Source organism: Euleptes europaea, chromosome 2 (genome assembly GCF_029931775.1).
Source record: "Euleptes europaea isolate rEulEur1 chromosome 2, rEulEur1.hap1, whole genome shotgun sequence".
Lineage (NCBI taxonomy): Eukaryota > Metazoa > Chordata > Lepidosauria > Squamata > Sphaerodactylidae > Euleptes > Euleptes europaea.
This window is the reverse complement of record NC_079313.1, coordinates 71,615,157-71,633,365: the sequence shown is the minus strand read 5'-3', so window position 1 is coordinate 71,633,365 and position 18,209 is coordinate 71,615,157. Positions and strand designations below refer to the sequence as shown.

Here is an 18,209-nt window from a genome sequence, read left to right as displayed (position 1 = left end):
AGAAGTGCGTGGGAAAGCATTCAGTACTCTGTTCCAAATCACTCCCCCTCCCCTCTCACTTGCATGTGACATGTCAGTTTGGCTTTAAGGTATTAGGTTTAACCAGTCTGCTGAGAAAGCCTACACCAGGGGTCCCCAACCTTTTTGAGCCCTACAGGTACATTTGGAATTCTGACACAGCATGGTGGGGGCAGCAGCACAATGGCTGCCGCAGGAGGCGAAGCCAGACACAAAGGTCTTTTATGCATGGCTGTTTCCCTCGCAGTCACTCCTCTGATGACTTCAGGTCTTTGAACTGATTGTGCATGCTGTTTCCGGCTATCAGAGGTCACTTCGCTCTCCCCCTGCGTTTCCCCATGTTTTCAAATTCGAGATAACATGTTCCTGAAAACGCAGGCAAAATGCGGGCAAACACAGGGGGAGAGCGAGGCGACCTCTGACAGTTGGAAATGGCATGCATAATCAAAACAAAGACCGGAGGGAAACAGCCATGTGTAAAAGGCCAAAATGACTGCCACAGCTAAACTTCAGTAACACAGTACAGATCCTTGTGCTGTGGTAGCAGCTACCACCAAAGCAATATTTTAAAAAATCTGCACAGCCAATCGAATCTCTAATGGCCAATCAGAAGCCTTGCTGAGCAAAAGCCCTACCTGGCCCCACTCACTTCCTAAAAACTCTGGGCAGGAAGCAGAAAAGGTGTTGGCAGGCACCCAGGCACCCACAGGCCTCATGTTGGGAAGCACTAGCCTACACTAACTCTTCTGATATTTTAAAGCAATCTATTGTGAATAGTGAGCACCTGTGAAAAGTAGACATTGCCAAAGTACCTCATAAGTTAGGCACTATGCAATGGATGTTAAAAATCATGCCTGGAGACAAGTATTATAAAAAGACCATAAGGAATGGAGAAAGGGTTAATTGGGTGTATCTTGTGATAGTTGGCCCATAGGTCACGGTGCTCATGTTTTTCAGCAACACATGTTTTGTTGCGAAAATGTTACACTTTTGCCAGGCGGGGAAGAACTTGGTTCTCCTGACATAGGTTTGCATTTAGTGTGCTATTTCCTCTACCAACTAGCAACATATAAATGGGGTGCACCAGGCTACTAAGGAATCAGACAATCCTTTCTGGGTTTAGGTACACTACCCAGAGTTGTTCACAGGACCATCACACACATACCCCTATTTCGGATGTCAGGCTTCCATCAGCCCCTTTGTTCCCTCACCTTTTCTTTGCAGCCCGATTCTATGCAGCGTAGGTGCGCTTTACTCCGTCCGTTCTTTCCCCTAAAGTCCATTGAAGTGAACTCAGCATAGGATCAGGCTATTCCAAAGCCACTTTCCTGGGTCAGAAAGCCCCGCTAATAACTTAAAAGCCTTACATCCCAGCAGAACTACTCTGACTGAAGTTTTACACAAGGCCACAGCAGCAGAATTTGGCCCAATAAGCTTCATTTTCTGAGACTATTTAACATAACTAGCTTATATTGGGGACCAGTAGCTGAAGACCCCAGGACTGTACCACGAACAGAAACAGAGGAGGCCGTGAGACTGGCAGACAGCTTACTCGGGTGGAGGAGAGAGCCCCCGATTTCCGTCTCCTCGAATGACCTAACCTGGGAATCATACTAAAGTCCTACCGTAAATCTATTTACATCAGAAAGAGCGGCGCACGCTAGGAACAATGACGTTACGTCAGTAATAACGTGCGTTTTGCGCCGCGCCTCCAAAGGGGGGGGGAAGGCACACAAACTTGTCGCTAATTTATAAACTTGGTCAATCTCCGAAATCGCGCGCCCTTTTCCTCATGGTGGCGCCAACCGCTAACGGGCAGTACGCAACCGCCCTCCCGTCTTCCCCTGCTCCGTTCGCGCCCTCTGCTAACGACCAGCGCGGTCCAGCCCGCCAATTTCCTCGCGCGCCCGCTCTTTCCCATGATGGAGCGCGCTGGGTTCTGGCTCCCTCAGCTCGGAGGGCCGTTAGAGCCACCGCCCATGGCGGGCCGGGAGAAAGCTGCGCGCCGGGAGGGATGATGCTAGGGGCTGGAGCCCTCGCGGCTACGTTGCTGGTGTTGGTGCCGGTCACGGCGTTCCCCATCCTGGGCCGAGTACTCGTCCTGGGGGAGCGGTGGCCGGGTGAGGAGAAGCTACGGCCGGCGGGGAATGGGGTTATGGAAAGTAGCGAGGTCCCTTCCTCCTCGCTTAGGGCTGCCAGCTCCAGGTTGGGAAACACCTGGAGGTTTGGGGGGGCGGGCCCTGAGGAGGGCGGGGTTTGGGGAGGGACTTCAACGCCATAGTGTCCAATTGCCAAAGCGGCCATTTTCTCCATGAGCTGCCGATCAGTTGCAACAGCAGGAATATCTCCAGCCGGCACCTGGAGGTTGGCAACCCTATCCTCGCTTTTCCTGTCTCTGATGTTTGAAAGGAAAGGCGGGAAAGTTCTGCGGTGTGGGTTTGAGAGCCGCCCCGGGCTTGGGTTTTAGGGAGGTTCGCCTCCGCTGCTTCTATTAAATACTGACTACTTACTCCCTCACTCCTGCTTTGAAAACAAAAGCGAGCTTTCCATTTTGGACTTGTCAGCTCTGCTTTCAGGACTTTATAAAGAGTCGGATAGGTTTACGATCACGCCTACTGTTTATACGAACGGAGGGGAAAGAAAACCACCCAGCCCAGGGTGGCCACAGGGCCAATGCGAGGGAACGGTAGGAGCCACTGGGCCTGGCCTCGAAGGGCATCTTAAATTTATTTATTTATTTATAGGGTTGCCAGGTCTCTCTTCACCACTGGTGGGAGGTTTTGGGGGGAGGAGCCTGAGGAGGGTGGGGTTTGGCAAGGGGAGAGACTTCAATGCCATAGAGTCCAATTGCCAAAGCGGCCATTTTCTCCAGGTGATCTGATTTCTAACTGCTGGAGATCAGTTGTAATAGGAGATCTCCAGCTAGTACCTGGAGGATGGCAACTCTATTAATTTAGGACTTTTATCCCGCCCTCATGCCTGGCTGAAGCCAAATTCAAATACTTGTTAGGGTTTGGAGGGGATTTGGTAAATTTTACTATTTTTATGTGCATCATATCATTTAAAAAAATATATTATGGCTACAGGGTTCAAAAGCTGGGAGTAACCAAGGCTTCTCTGCACCTCTCTGGGGTCCTGGGTGGAATTAACATATAGTTCCTCACCTATGAAACTAATAGCAAAATATCTATGATAATTCTGACACAATCCAAACACATCTTAATTAAACTGGCAATGCATTTAGCTTTTCTATCTATTTACTGTCAAACCCTGTGGTGTTAACAATTTACAGTTTTCAGTATTCTTATAGATTGGCCTCCTTGATGTGGGTACTTAGTGCTGGCTGGTTAGAGATGTAGTTTATTGTAATTTTCCTTTAAGAGTTTGAAAGGCAACTTCTTTAATTGAAATGCTACCCAAGAGCCTTTAAGCTACTAGAGGGTGTACTTAACCATCCTGTACTCCACTGTAACTTTTAGGAAATAGGAAAGGCACTGGTAGCTTCAGCTACACAAGAAAGTCATTACAAGAAATTCATCTTTAACCTTTCTTTAGAATCTACCAATAGCAGTGGGAAACTCACCAGCATCCTCAACACTGCAAGTCTGGCTGGGATGCAGCTGGAAGCAAAATGAAAACAAAGCAGTGGCGTTTCAGATGGCTGTGTTGCTCTGAAGTTGTAGTTAATATCAGGGAAAAACCACAAATTGGAGTAGAACTATGCTTTCTGAAGTACAAAATAGTTAATGCAATGTTAATTTCATATTTGTATTTACAGAAGAATTAGTGAAGAGATCAATCCCTTGAGCAGTTGTTGAAGGAAGCTATAGGAGATATACATTTAATAAGTGGTTATTATTTTCTCACTGCAGACATAGGGTTTTTATTTTTTTATTTATATATAACTTTATTTGTGAGATGCATTGCCTATAGCAAAGGTAGCTTTTGGGCCCTAGTGACCCCCCCCCCCCATACAGACAACTGTGAAGATGTTGGTATGCCAGCAGCCGAAATGGGGGTAAGAGAGAAGATGGTTGTACATAGCCGGACATATTTTAAGCAAGTCAATATCTGCTGAAATGCCAGCATTTTAGGGATTCACCTTGGACTTGGCTGGTGGTTTGCAGGTTTGAGATACAATGATGGGCATAAACTATGCCAGTTGCCTTCTACACCACTGGCCCCAGCACTGCTTCCAGTGTTCTGGTTGCTTTGGAGGAGATCTGGCCCTGGGTGCCAAGCAAAATGATCTGGTGTGCCAGTGTCAGCATGTATGCCTAAGTGTTGCCTATCTGTGGCCTACAGTATTGCTGTTGGTACCCTTGTTTGTGAAAGTGATACTTCCTTTGTTATGTGGAATGAAACACATTGGAATGGAATGGACACATTTCTAATGGAAATGTGTCTCTGTGTAGTGCTAGGGTGTGACAGAGAGATGGAAACTTAAGTAGCTTTTATGATCATCATAATCCCAGTACTAAACACTTGTGGAAGTGCAATGTAGTGCTGTTGTAAATCCCTGAAATTCTTCCTTTTTTAAAGTTTTTTTGAGGGACGCATGGCTCTGAAGGGGCTGTTGATCACCCCAAACATGATGACTTTTGTGCCAGTAAAAATCATCTTATTGGGCTCGGGCTTTTATAATAAGCAGCACTTTAAAAAATTTAAAGCCTTTCAATATCCTTTTAAAGATCAATTTTATTGTTTGCTTTATTGCAGAGCACGTGGTGGAGTATCAGCAGATATCAGTAGCAGACATGAAAAATAGTTTGTATAAAGCACCACTGCATGTGATCTTAGGGCAGTCAACACTGAAAAAGGACAGCAGAAGTAATAAACATTTCAGAACAAACTTAGAAACACCTGGAAAAAATGCAGAGAGGAACCATCAACAAACAAACATACTAAAAGATCGACTCCTATATCAAAGAAATTTATATCTGATTACTGGTGAAAGCACAACAATACAAGTTTTAGGAATGTATCCAAGGCCAAGTGAATTAAATTTGAGAGAAAAAAATGAGTTAACAAAAGTATCCAAGAATATTCTGAAGAATGGAAAACTCGATGTTTATGCAGTGAAAATGACTGCATTTCATGATGTTAAAAAGAAATCAGAAAATAAAAAAATGGAACAATTAAAATTAATATATTTTGAAAATAGTCACACAGGAACTAGGCTACCATTGGCTATAACATGTCAAACAGAAGCAATGTTAAAAGCTGAAGAAGCACATATTAAAAAATGTCAGGAAGACTTGGGAAGTATTTTGGTGTTAAGATTAGTGAAGCAACAGCAATCAAGAGGAAGAAAACATACAGTAATTAGGATGATGAGAAAGAAAAAATGTATGAATACCGGCAGAGCATTAGCTTCTGCCAAAGAAAGAGAATTTTTTAGAGAGAACACAAATGCTTACGGAAAAGATCAGTATAAAATGTTTATGGGTGTAAAGCAAAGATTAAATGACAAAAGAAAAGACCAACATAATGGATTTAAGAAATATGATCAGTTACCTGTGAGTTTTCAGCAAAAATCAAATTTCCTTGTAAAAAAAAAGATGAAGGTGCAAAAACGGAAAACAACTAAAAAAACTGTTGAAAATCAGAAATTCACATTTATATGTGCATTTAGTCAACATAGGTGTAGTTACAATATACAGACAATATTCTTGGCACATAAAACGATATTGTCTTACATTAAAAAAGCCCAGCGTTCTACATTTAAAGGAAAAACTACAAAAAACAAAAAATGGAGAGAAAAACAGTCCATAGTATTCATAGCTATAAAAGAAAGTAAAACTAGAGAGACTGAAATAGAAATTTCATCAGAACCTTACTATATGCAACCTTCCATTATAAAGCATAACTTCCTAGCCATTACAACTGATAAGAGAATAAGGCATGAAATATTCAGTTTAGAAATGAAGCAAATGAAGTCATCTGTCTACATGGCAAAGATGTTGAAACACCTCATGCGACCCTTTCAGGAAGTAAACAAATGTTTTAGTGTTGCTAAGAAGGGATTTAGAAATTCAGCTCTGAAAGTGCTTGTGGAAAGAAAGCATCTTGGTCCAGAAAGTTTACTAAGCATGTTACATCTTCGTAAACACATTTTTCAAGGTCCATCAGTTGTTGAAAGGACAAAACGATCAACAAAAGGAGAAAATGTAGAAATATCTGTAGGTAGGTTACAGTGATTGGTATATTTACACTATAATTATGTTTAAAATGACTGTTTTCAAAGTATGTCTGTACAATATTTCACATGTGGTAGGTGAACTAGAATATTGAACTACACAGAGGTTTCCAATTTGCCTTTCATGTAATAGAAAAAAGGATTTACCATAGTCTGAGGGACAGTTTAGACACAGGGTTGGACCCAGCTAATGTTTTCCACTTGTGAAAAAAGGGAGGTAGGAGTCTTCAGTGACATGTTGATTTCTGTGGTTTTGGATATTACTGCAGTCTGGTGGGATTTTCAGATTAAGATTTTATGTCTGGTCCTACAGTCTGGCAGGAGTGGGAGCACTTAATATTTAATGGGTTTCCTCTTTCCCTCACAAAGTTTGTAGCCTTGATAAGTGTTGGATCCCTTATGTGTTTCAACTGTCAGGTTGTAGAACTAGAAACCAATTGTGCAATCCTAAACAGAGTTACAGCCTTCTAAATCCATCACAGATAATGGGTTTAAAGAAGTGTACCTCTGCTGAGATTGCCTTGAAAATCTTACGTGTAGCTTCATTATTGGGGGGTTTTCAGATATGATTTTTAATTAAACAACAATGACGCTGCAGGATTGGCTTTTCTATTGAAAGTCACATGTTGAAAATACAGGAACATACTAAACTGTCTTTACTGAATCTGAGCATTGTTCTGTCTGGCTTAGTATTGATTACTATGACTAGGGGCTTTTCTGCTTGTCAGTGATTTCTTTTGGAATCCCCTTGATGCTGCAGCTGCCAATGCAGTGTAGCGGCAAGGCTTCCAGACAATAGGTTTCCCCACATTTTTGCTGCCCCACTCCCCATGGTGACCATTTCCCCCCATGAGTGCTACAGGAGGGGACTTTTCTGAGTTTTTTAAAATGGTCATTGACATATAAATATACCATTATGTCTATACGCCAATAAAATAAAAACAACTTCAGAAAACCCTGGTGGTGGCGATGGGGGAGGAAATGGCATCCACAAAGGCTAGAATAATGGCTGCTGTGTGGGTGGGACCAGGAAAGTCTTTCCAAAAACATTGCAGTAAACATTGGAAAATATCACTGCAAAGTAAAGAAAAGTCCAGGTGGCGCATAGAAGCATCACAGTGATGTGGGGAAGTTTTGGGGAAAACCCTATTTCCCAATAGCAGTCAACCTGGGGCAAATCACCAGTGTGGAAGCAGCCTACCAATGGCTCTCTGGGCTCTTAGCTAGTGAGAAGTTTTTCTTAACACCACTTACCTGAGCTCTTTTAACCAGAGATTGAATCTGGAGACTTCTGTATGCAAAGCTTTCACTCTACGACTGAGCCTTTCTCAGACCCTCCAGTCTGGTTTACCTCTACTAGGTAATAGATACTGGTACTTATACCTTTCGGTTTCAGAGACTAGACATGGAACATTCAGCTGGGATAGTGGGTGGGGGGAAGTGGCAAGTGGAGGAAGTTTTTAACATGCCTCTTTTGACCTCTGATCCTTCACTGTTTTAGATTGGCACAATCTGCATTCTGATATGGGAGTTTACTGCTATCTTGTCTAATTAGGATCTAAGTGCGAGGCTCATAACTAAAGAATCCAGTGTGAAGTTTGATTCAGAGAATGTAGATATTTCAGAGACTTAATTTGTTATTTAAATAACTAATTATAGCAAAATAATGGAAATGCTGTGTACATGGTAATTTAATATTAACTTTTAAAATATTTGTTTTTATAGCTTATTTGAAGCATTTAACCTCTGCCCTTGTAGCAAGTGCTACTATTTTTGGACTAGTTCTCTCAATTTTGTCATTGGCAGCATGTTACTTGTACTATAAAAGAAGGTAAGTTTAAAAGTTTTATTAATATTTCTCTTTATTAAAAATATTCCATATGGTGTCTTTTAAAATGTTGCTCTGATGAATGTTAATATGTCATTTGGCCCCTACTTCTCCAAGTAGGGCCCTACTTCCATTTCTATGTGTATTCTTTATTGAAAGCAAGTGGCTGAAAGGAGAGTATACATTTCAAAATAAATAAATAGAAATATTGGTGCTTCAGTCTGTAGAATTTTAAAGTACAATATGTAAACTAGTTAAGCCAGTTTTCACCCCAATACAACAATGATTTAATAAATGTCATGGAAGTCACCTGGTAAAAGAAATGTTGTGTCAAGTTAGATTGTATATTGAACATTTGGAGAGTAATAATACTCCAGAAAACTATACCTGAATAATGCAATACAACTTTGGCGCCTTGTTTCCTAAGTTCAGTATGAGGTGGCTGGTCAGGTTTGCAACGGTTTCCCTTTGGGCCTGTATATTCAACCACATATTTGGCCTTTCCATTCTTTTAATTTTCACAAAAGTCATGTGCAGATGTATTCATTTATCATGAAACATTAGGACCCTCGTACATTCTGTTGTAAAATTATAGCATTTTCCTAGCACTCAAACTGCAATATTTTGTTACTGAGAAATGGAATACAGTATTTACCTGCAGGTTGCACATCCATTACAATGTCATGCAATTGTCACAGGCATCTTTTCTACAATGTCCTCAAGGTCACCATTGTGGCTACAGATAAAAGGTTTATTTTATTTTATTATGTTTTTAAAGGTGTACGTTTTAATTATTCTTTATTCCTTGTTATGTGAATGAATATTCTGCCATAGCACCACTAAAGTGCACATGCAACTCTTTTTTTAAAAGTTGGAAAAAAATGAGCAAAGCTAGTCTTGCTCTCCATTCTTGTATGCACTTCTGTTTCATGATCTTTTCACTTTATTTTTAAAAATAATCATTTTGAAAGCTATGCATTCTGCCTATTCAGCACAGAAGTGCACATATCTGTGAATTTTAAAAAGGCGAACAGGAACATGGCTATTTCTCAATGGTTAGACTCGCTAACAGTGCCATTCTAAGCAGTTACACCCTTCTGAGTCCACTCAAATCAGTAAAATGGTGTAACTCTGTTTAGGATTTAACTGTTAATTTCTTCTCCATTATTAACTAATTTAAAACATTAGTGTCTTTCTGTCTTGCGGAACTCAAGGCAGCTTACAGTATAAATAAAACAGTATAAAAACAGCAGTTATAAAACCCATAAATATCACATTTTAAAAACTCCAGTTAGGACTGCAAATAATAAAGGACTGCAAATCAATAAAAATGCAGTTCTTAATAAAAGTGTCTTGAGCTGCCTCCTGGAGACCAATAATAAGGGGGGCCTGGGGAGGTTTTTCCATAATTGTGGGGCTACCACAGAAAAGGCCCTCTCGTGTATCCAGCGAAAGAGCATCTTTAATTGGTGGGACAATCAGGAGGGCATCTCCCTGCAGTCTTAATTCCTGAGCAAGATAGTTCTTCTGATATCCCTGTCCCAAGCCATGTAGGGTTTTAAAGGAAACCAGTTATTCTGCTACCATCCCTTAATTATATTGTTGCAGGCCTGTCACTGTCCATATATTGTGGACAGCCAATTGTCTAATAAACTGCTGTCACAGGAACATAGAAACAACAGATTTACCATGGTACACTGTGCCACCATACATGGTTAGTGTAATGCATGTGACTTTGCTGGTAATAAATTGACAGTTGTCGTCTAGTTTGAAAACCCCCAAAGCAAAGTCAGCTACATTGTTCCCAGACATTGTACAATCAGTTGAAATCTTCTTGTCCAAGAGCTTTTCTCTGCAATCAAACTCTGATTCCCAAAGTGACAACAATTGACCAAAAGTGATTGGACGGAAGGGATAAAGGCAGGTAAGTGGTGGGCACAGGAAGCATTTAGTGGCCCTCACCTTCTTGCTTCTTTTGCTGTTAAGGCCTGGACCTCTTCTGTCCTTCTTTCTACAATTGGTAGGTTTGATGTTTAGCCATCTGTAACTAGTGCCATTGCATCTTGCTTGGATCCAGGTAACTCCTTTTCTTTCAGTAGAAATTGCCTTTAAACAAATGTGTTCAGGATTTTAGCTTGGTTTATGTAGTAGTAGTACATGAGGAGCCCTGACCTGGATGGCCCAGGCTAGCCTGATCTCGTCAGATCTCAGAAGTTAAGCAGGGTCAGCCCTGGTTAGTATTTGGATGGGAGACCACCAAGGAAGTCCAGGGTTGCTATACAGAGGAAGGCACTGGCAAACCACCTCTGTTAGTCTCTTGCCTTGAAAACCCCATAAGGGGTCGCCATAAGTCATCTGCGACTTGACGGCACTTTACACACACACACAGTGCATGAGGACTAAAAATCTTACATACAAAGAAGACCCATTGAAATCTTTGTACTTCATTTATGGTGCTCAGTATCAAGATGCTCTTAAACTCATTTCAATGATGTCAGAGTGTGTAAATTCCACAAAGCAAAACTTTAGTTAGTTCATCATGTCTATCATTACCATTTCGAAAATAATAATTTAAATGGATACTAGTATTGCATGAAGTCTAAACTTGCTTTTAACCAATATGTTAACATTATATAAAAAGTACTAAGTGCATTCATCCATAATAATCAGCAAAATATAGAAAACCAGCTATTTGCTTTAATATTACATAAATAAATTCTTTGGATTCAGAATTTGTCAAAAAAAGGACCATTCTTTTCCTCTTATGTAATCATATCTATATTTAAAATGTGTTTCAGGGAACTTAAACCCTTACTTGATGTTGTACTGAAAGGTGGAGAATCCCCACACAGATCTAAACCCAATGATCCAAATTGTTGTTCTCCTATTTCTCTTTCTCAGTCTTTTCATTTTGGACAATCACAGGTAAATTATATGAATCTTAATATATGTGGCATTCCTTCAGCTGGTAATACTGATTGTAAATACATTTTCACCAATCCCCCAAAAAAGGAGGTCTGGAGGTCTGAAAGCAACACTGAACTGTAGGGAGCTGAGTAAGTGGAGGATACAGATGACTCCACCACAGGATTAGGATCAAAGTTAGATGGCTACTGGGGAAGATACACAGGAGAGACAATACAGGGACAGATTTGGTCGAAAGACAGAGCCTAAGACAAAATGTTTTTGGACAGGGAGTATGCAAGGGAAAAGATAGGCAAGCAAATGGGGAAAGTGATTGGAAGGGGGCAGGCAGCAGTATTTACAAAAGGCAAGACCAAAGTTTGGCAGATAGCCAGGCAAAGATTCTTGTCTAAACTGTTAATGGCCTGGCTATATATATATATATATATACACTTAAGAATGAATGTGGATAAGGCTATAGTTTATTGAGACCCAGTAGACCTTATGTTGGATTTTGTAATCCTACTCTGCAACTTTAAGAGGCTCAACAAGAGGGATGCCAGAGCACACAACAGGAGGCTCCCAGGTTAAGTTATAGCTGATCCTGTCAATGGATTTCCTTGCTGGATGGGGATCTGCACATGCACACAAATCTCGGGGCTAGATGTCCACTTTGAGCATGTTAATTCTATCTCTGGATTAGGAATAAACCTATACAGTATTGGTAAAGATGGCAAGCAGATGCAAATCCCAGGGCATATCCAGACAGGATCCCTGCCCCCACAGAACCATGCCTTCTCTCCTGTAAGGGTGTAACAGTTCAGGACTGCTCTCTTAACCATTCTCATTCCTGCACATTCCATCCCAGCAGGGCCAACATCTGGTTTTGGAGTCTGGCTGGGGAAAAGCTCATAATGTGCAAACTCCATCCTTCTGAGTAAATGTGCTTAGTATCACAGTGCTAAAGTTACTTCCAGTGAGTGCCTGTGTCAATGTGTAAAACTAAAATATCAGTCCCAAATATTTCTGCTAAAGTTTTGGAAAGCAACAGTATCAGCGTCCCTGACACAGTGGTGTAATGATATAGTTTGCAGTGTTCCAGTAATGCAGCAGTTCTGTTCAGTTGAGTGTTCCTAAATTTTGTGGCAAGAAAAACCTTATGATAAAGGAATAGACTACTCTAAGCTCATATGCATCAGTACCATTGAATATGCTTAGAATTATGCATTAGTTTTTTGGACTAGGTGACTAAAGTACTTTAATTTTATCCAGAGCGTAAACTGCAGTTCTTTGGACACAATACCTCTTAGTAATAAATTGCTACAAATAATGTTATACTCCCCCAAACTGGATGGTCCAGGGTAGCCCGATCTCATCAGAGCTCAGAAACTAAGGGCTTGGCGCAGGTTAGCCCTTGGATGGGAGACCACCCAAGAAACCAAGTACGTCCTGGGTTGCTACACAGAGGCAGGCAATGGCAAATCACATCTGTTCATCTCTTGCTTTGAAAACTCTACTGGGTTGCCATAAGGCGGCTGCAACTTTCCACCACAGTGTTATTCTATTACAGAAGGTCTTTCTTGGTATTTGTAGAGGTTGAAAAGTGGGACTGACTGCACCCCCTTCCTTACTAGGCATTCCTAGCCTCATGGAGACCCATAGAAGCCTCTCCTAGGATACTGTGCCTGTTGCCAGCTGTTTTATCTGGGCCTCCTGTACACTGCTTAGGGAGGTTGCCTGGATGGCCATTGTTCCTGTCTTGGATCTTTGCATGAAGATCTGCTGAGGGAAGGTGACTTCTCACACTCAGCTGGGTAGTGGGCAGGGCCAACTCATGATAGTATTAATATGGGTCAAGCCAGTTCAGTAACTAGCATTAGCAAAATCCTCATTGCAAAGTACTTTATTACATACTATTTTTAGTAAGTTTAATATTTTGATACTATTTTCTTTATGCTGGTAGGAATCAAGCAAGAATCAGACAGCAATGGCAAAAAGTTCTAAAACTTCACCCGAAGAGCCAACAAGAAGTTACTCCGATGAAAGCCCATGCAAGATAAAGAAAAGTATAATGCTGATCCTGTGGAAAACATAATTATAAAAACTAAGAAATAAGGGAATGTATTTCACTGTGATTAGATTTTAAGGGATAGGGATAAAGATAAAATATTTCCAGCTAAACATCTCAAGCATGTTCTCAGTTTATGCAAACAACAAAATTTAGGATATATATCTTCAGTTAATTGAGTCTGGCATAGCCTAATGTCATTATTTTTGAAAACTAGAAAGGTCAGAGACAGATAACATTTTATTGAAAAATTTATTACTAGGAATAGAATCCACTTCTACATACAATGGCAGTTTAAGATTGAGGGCTTCTGCTGGACCAAAAGGTAGACTTCGCTCATCAGAACAGGCTCTTCTGCAGGTGCCGACCTGCAAATGGGCAAAATCAGCAATGGCCCATACATATGCCTTCTCCGTTGTGGCTCCCACCTTAAGGAATGGCCTGCCTGAGGAGGTCAAGAAGACTCACACTCTCCTGGCTTTCCACAAAGTATGCAAAACTGAATTATTCAAAAGGGTTTTTCTACACAGGCAATAGAGCTGCACTGTACTAAACGTTTCACAAAGTTACTTGGATAAATCATTAGGGATTGTATTCTATACTACTGTGTATAGCTTGCTAAAATTAGGATCCTACTATGTGATTTTTGCATCATTTAATGTCTCGTGAATAATTACGTTTTGCTTCAATTCTGTTTGAAAACTTCTGGTTGGTTCTACAACCCTAATTCCCATTGCATTGTTCATTGAATGTCCCATCCTGTCGATTGTATTGACTCACTCTACGTAATCCTCGAGTCCAGTGAGAAAGGCAGACTATAAATGAAGTAAATAAATCATGATACACTCTTCACATCAAATTGTATCTACTCTTGCCCTTACTGAGCAAGGGTGATGCATTCATTGAAGCAAATTTCCATGCAAGCTTTTCCTGCTGGATTAGGCATAGGCAAAACAGCTGCATGCACTGTTCAGATCATCATATGGGGGTGTTGATCAGTTGTTTCCTGTTTTTGAAGAGATTTATACTAAAAAGGCATAGGGTATCAGTTATTTGAGTTAAACCTTCTGAGAATATAGGCAGCTTGTTTTTCCCCACAATATTGTTTGCTGCTGCAGGCGATAACCCTTCTCATGGTTTTTGTGTGGCATAAAAGCTTGAATCTTTTTTTCCCCATTCACAACTTTCAACCTCTATGCCTTTATATTGTGTCCTTTGTATTGCAGATTTACAAATGTTACCCCTAGGTATCATTTAGATTTGCTGCTGGTAAAGGGTCTGACCCAGCCTTTATATCACCTCAGAGCTTATTTAAGAGATCTTTTCAGACTTTCAAATATTTTATAACTTTTGCATCAGAGAGCCCATACTATAGCAGGGGATAACCTTTCTTTCGTTTTCGTGGCTTCTGTGCAGTCCCACATGGGACTGCGCAGGCGCAGGCCAGCCACGGAAAAGATTAGCAGAGCTTCTAGAAGAGTTAGCTCCCAAGGAGCGCTCCCCTCCCCCTCCCGTCAGGGACCCAGCCTTAACAGTCTTTCCCGCCCAGGAGTCACCTGACCGGAGGGGGTGGGGAGCACTCTTCCCTCAGTTCTCATTCTGCCGCCGCGGAGAGAACAGCGTTTTGGTTTCGAGCTTCGGTCATCAACGAATTCTGAGGTAAAAATTTTTTTCTATACCTCAACGGCTTAGTATTTTTTTATGGACATGGCTTTGTTTAAGAAGTGCCGCACGTGCGGTACGAAAATGGCGTCTTCTGACGAACACCACGACTGCCTGTTATGCCTGGGCGAGGGGCATGTGGTGGCGGCCTGTAAGGCCTGTGCGCTGTTCACTCACAAGTGCCGCCAACACAGGGCTAAAAAGTTAATGGCAGCTCTGTACGAGAAATCACTCCGTCCAGATCAATCTCCGGGACAGGTTTCTCTGGACCCCGCTACCACGTCTAAGAGGGTCACCTCTCATACTAGAGACAATAGAGCCATGTCCGAACCTCCTTTTAAAAAACATAAAGATAAGAAGAAGAACCCTGCCTCGCCGAAATCGAGGAAAGGGGGAGATTCTGTTCGATCTGCCCCAGCGAGTTCCACCTTGCCGGTTCCGTCGACGTCACGAGCATCGACGCCGTGTGTGGCTGACAGAGCGGTCGACGTCGTTAGGTCGTCGCCGAGACATCGGGCTCCTTCCCGGAAGGGATCGGGGTCGCCGAGGCATGCTTCCGCCTCGCCTCTTCGCCGCTCGCCACCGAGTAGGGGCTCGACGCCCCCTGCTGCTCGGGGTCGGAGCCCTCGTCAGAGCCTGCAGAGTGCGTCTGCACCTGCCTTAAGGCCCCCTCATCCCCCGTCGCCTTCTGGGGTTGAGCAGTGCTCCTCGTCGTCGGAGGAAGACGTCATGGAGATTCCCGAGAATGTTGCCTCGGAGGCGGAGGAGCCCCTGGCGTCGGAGGAATACCGGAGGGGTTTTGCTCCATACCAGGACTGGGGTCCATGGGGGTATTGCCCGCCTCCATGGTATCCACAATTCAACTTTTTTGATCCTCGACGCCAATTCGACGTCGACTATTACCAGCGGGGATTCGGCACCGACAGCTATCGCCCCATCGACTCCGGGGCTTACCATCGGCGCCGTGACGACTCTGTTCGGGGCCATAGACAGCACGCAGCTGTTCATCCCTCATCCGGCACCCCTCCTCGACGTCATAAGGTCTCTAGATCTCCAGCAGACAAGGGGACATCTCGGGCCGTTCCGCCTCCTCTCCCCTCGACTTCGACAGCTCCTGTCGTCGGTGACCTACCTGTATCAACGGCGTCGACGTAGAGGCCCAGGCAAGTCATCGAGATCGACGTCAGCGATGATGAGGGCGAGCTAGGTTCGGAGTCTTCAGCAGAAGACACTTCCCTACCGTCCCCGGATGACGTCGTGGGAGACCCTACCCCAGTTTCCCCCACGGAGGACTTAAGGGTTTTTTCTGAACTCTTATTGCGTTTGGCTAAAGCTTTAAACTTATCGGCCACTCAAGCAGACCCTAGACCATCTGATCCCATTATGGGGGTTTTATTTAGCCCAGACACGGGTCCCGCCAAGTTACCCATGGTCAAGGGGATTAAGGAAGTTGCCATGGCCACCTGGCAGAGGCCTGCCTCGGTTGTGGCCTCGATTAAGAAAATCGAGAATCTGTATAAGATTAATGAGGAGGATGCGGAATTTCTTTATAAGCATCCGCAGCCCAACTCTATTATTACAGAGGTTCTCGCCGCTAAATACAAGTCGGGTACCCACTCGGCCCCCCTGGATAAGGAAGGGCGTAAGTTGGATGGTTTGGGCCGAAAACTCTATTCTTCGGCTGCTCTTGGTATCCGCATTGCCAATTTTGGTGCGTTGATGGGAAGGTACCAGATGTTTCTATGGGACAGGGTATCTGAGATTTTAGATTCTCTCCCTGATGAAAAGAGAGCTCTTTTGAAGGGTCTCCAGTCAGAGGGCCAGAGATTGGGGAAGAACCAGATTGCTCTTTCACGACATATGGCGGACGCCGCTGGTAGGAGTATGGCGTCGAGCATAGTCCTCCGTCGCCACTCCTGGTTGCGGGCATCCACACTGGCGCCTGATGTTAAGGCTAGGATAGAAGACATGCCGTTTGACGTCAAGGCTTTATTTTGCGATTTGACGGATGATGTCTTACACAATCTCCGCAAACAAAAAGCAACGGCAAAGTCCTTGGGGGTCACCCAGCAGAGGGGTCCCTCGTTCAAACCCAGGCCTTTCTATAGGCAGTCCCAATCTTATTATTCGGGCAAGTCTTATAGGCCTCAGTCTTGGGGGTATCAACAAGCTCAGCCCCGGCATTATCCCGCTTCTCAGCAGGATAAAAGGTTCACCCCTAAGAATCGGGGTAGGAAGGGTGGATACCCCCCACGGGATAACCAAGGGGGAAAGAAGAACACGTCCTGACTACCTGACGTAGCAATTCCAACCACAGTTCTATCTGTCCCGGTTGTATCGGCGTTTCCGCTGTCTGGTCCAGTTGTCTCAATATTCTTTGAGCGTTTGTTTCCTTTTGTGAGTAAATGGTTACAAATTTCGAATGATTCCTGGGTGTTGAATATCATCTCCAGGGGATACTGCATTGAGTTTGTTGAGACTCCACCGTGTACCTACCCCACCCCAGGCTCGGGCACTGCCTCTGTAGAGGTCCTCCAGGAAGTGCAGAGTCTGCTGCTGAAGGGAGCAATTCAGGTTGTCCCGCCCACTGAATCTCAACTAGGCTTCTACTCCAGATATTTCTTAATTGATAAGAAAGGTGGGGGTAAGAGGCCCATTATGGATCTCAGAGATTTGAATGAATACGTCCGGTTCAGGAAATTTAGGATGATATCCCTGCGTGACATTTTACCCCTTCTATCAGCTGACATGTGGTTTGGGGTGGTAGACCTCAAAGATGCGTATTTCCACATTGCGATCCACAAGCTATGTAGGAAATATCTTAGGTTTACATGTCACGGGGTCACCTTTGAATATACGGTTTTACCGTTTGGGTTGTCCCCCGCCCCGCGGGTTTTCACAAAAGTGATGGCGGAGGTGGTGGGTTTTCTAACCTTACAGGGTTGCACCATCTATCCCTATCTTGACGACTGGCTGGTCGTGGGCAGGTCCAAGCAAGATCTAATCACCTCTATCTCAAAGGTGACGACCACCTTGACTCACCTCGGCCTAATTATTAATTATGAGAAGTCCCGCCTCACACCATCTAGAATGGTGGACTTCATCGGGGCGACCCTGGATGCCGAACGTAATTCCGCCTTCCTACCTATTCCTAGGGTTAGAGCTATTCAGAAGCTAGTACGGTACTTCTCCTCACAGAGATATCAGAAGGCGGTGGTTATTCAACAGTTGTTGGGACTCATGTCATCTACTACTGCTGTGGTCCCTTATGCAAGGTTACGCATGAGACCCCTGCAGAATTGGTTCTTGAGGGCCTTCAAGGTTAGCAGCGACCCTCAGGGAAAGATGTTGTCCATCCCCAGAGCGGTTATTCGTTCCTTGACGTGGTGGGCGCAAGAGTCTAACCTTCTCAAGGGTGTTAGTTTTGGGGTCATTCTGCCTGATCTCCAGATGTTTACTGATGCCTCCATGGGGGGTTGGGGGGCTCATTGTGGCACCCTGACAGCCAAAGGGAGGTGGACCCCTCACCA

General features: G+C 43.5%; 1 protein-coding gene across 1 annotated transcript; it reads left to right on the top strand.

Annotated features, from left to right (window-relative positions):
• Positions 1–1,810: 1,810 nt before the first annotated feature.
• LOC130473255 (uncharacterized) lies at positions 1,811–13,044 on the top strand. Its single transcript, XM_056844779.1, has 6 exons — positions 1,811–2,180; positions 4,738–4,785; positions 6,142–6,204; positions 7,943–8,048; positions 10,844–10,970; positions 12,913–13,044. Exons 1-6 carry the CDS (start codon positions 1,811–1,813, stop codon positions 13,042–13,044), a joined length of 846 nt encoding a protein of 281 aa, XP_056700757.1.
• The last annotated feature ends 5,165 nt before the right edge of the window (positions 13,045–18,209 follow it).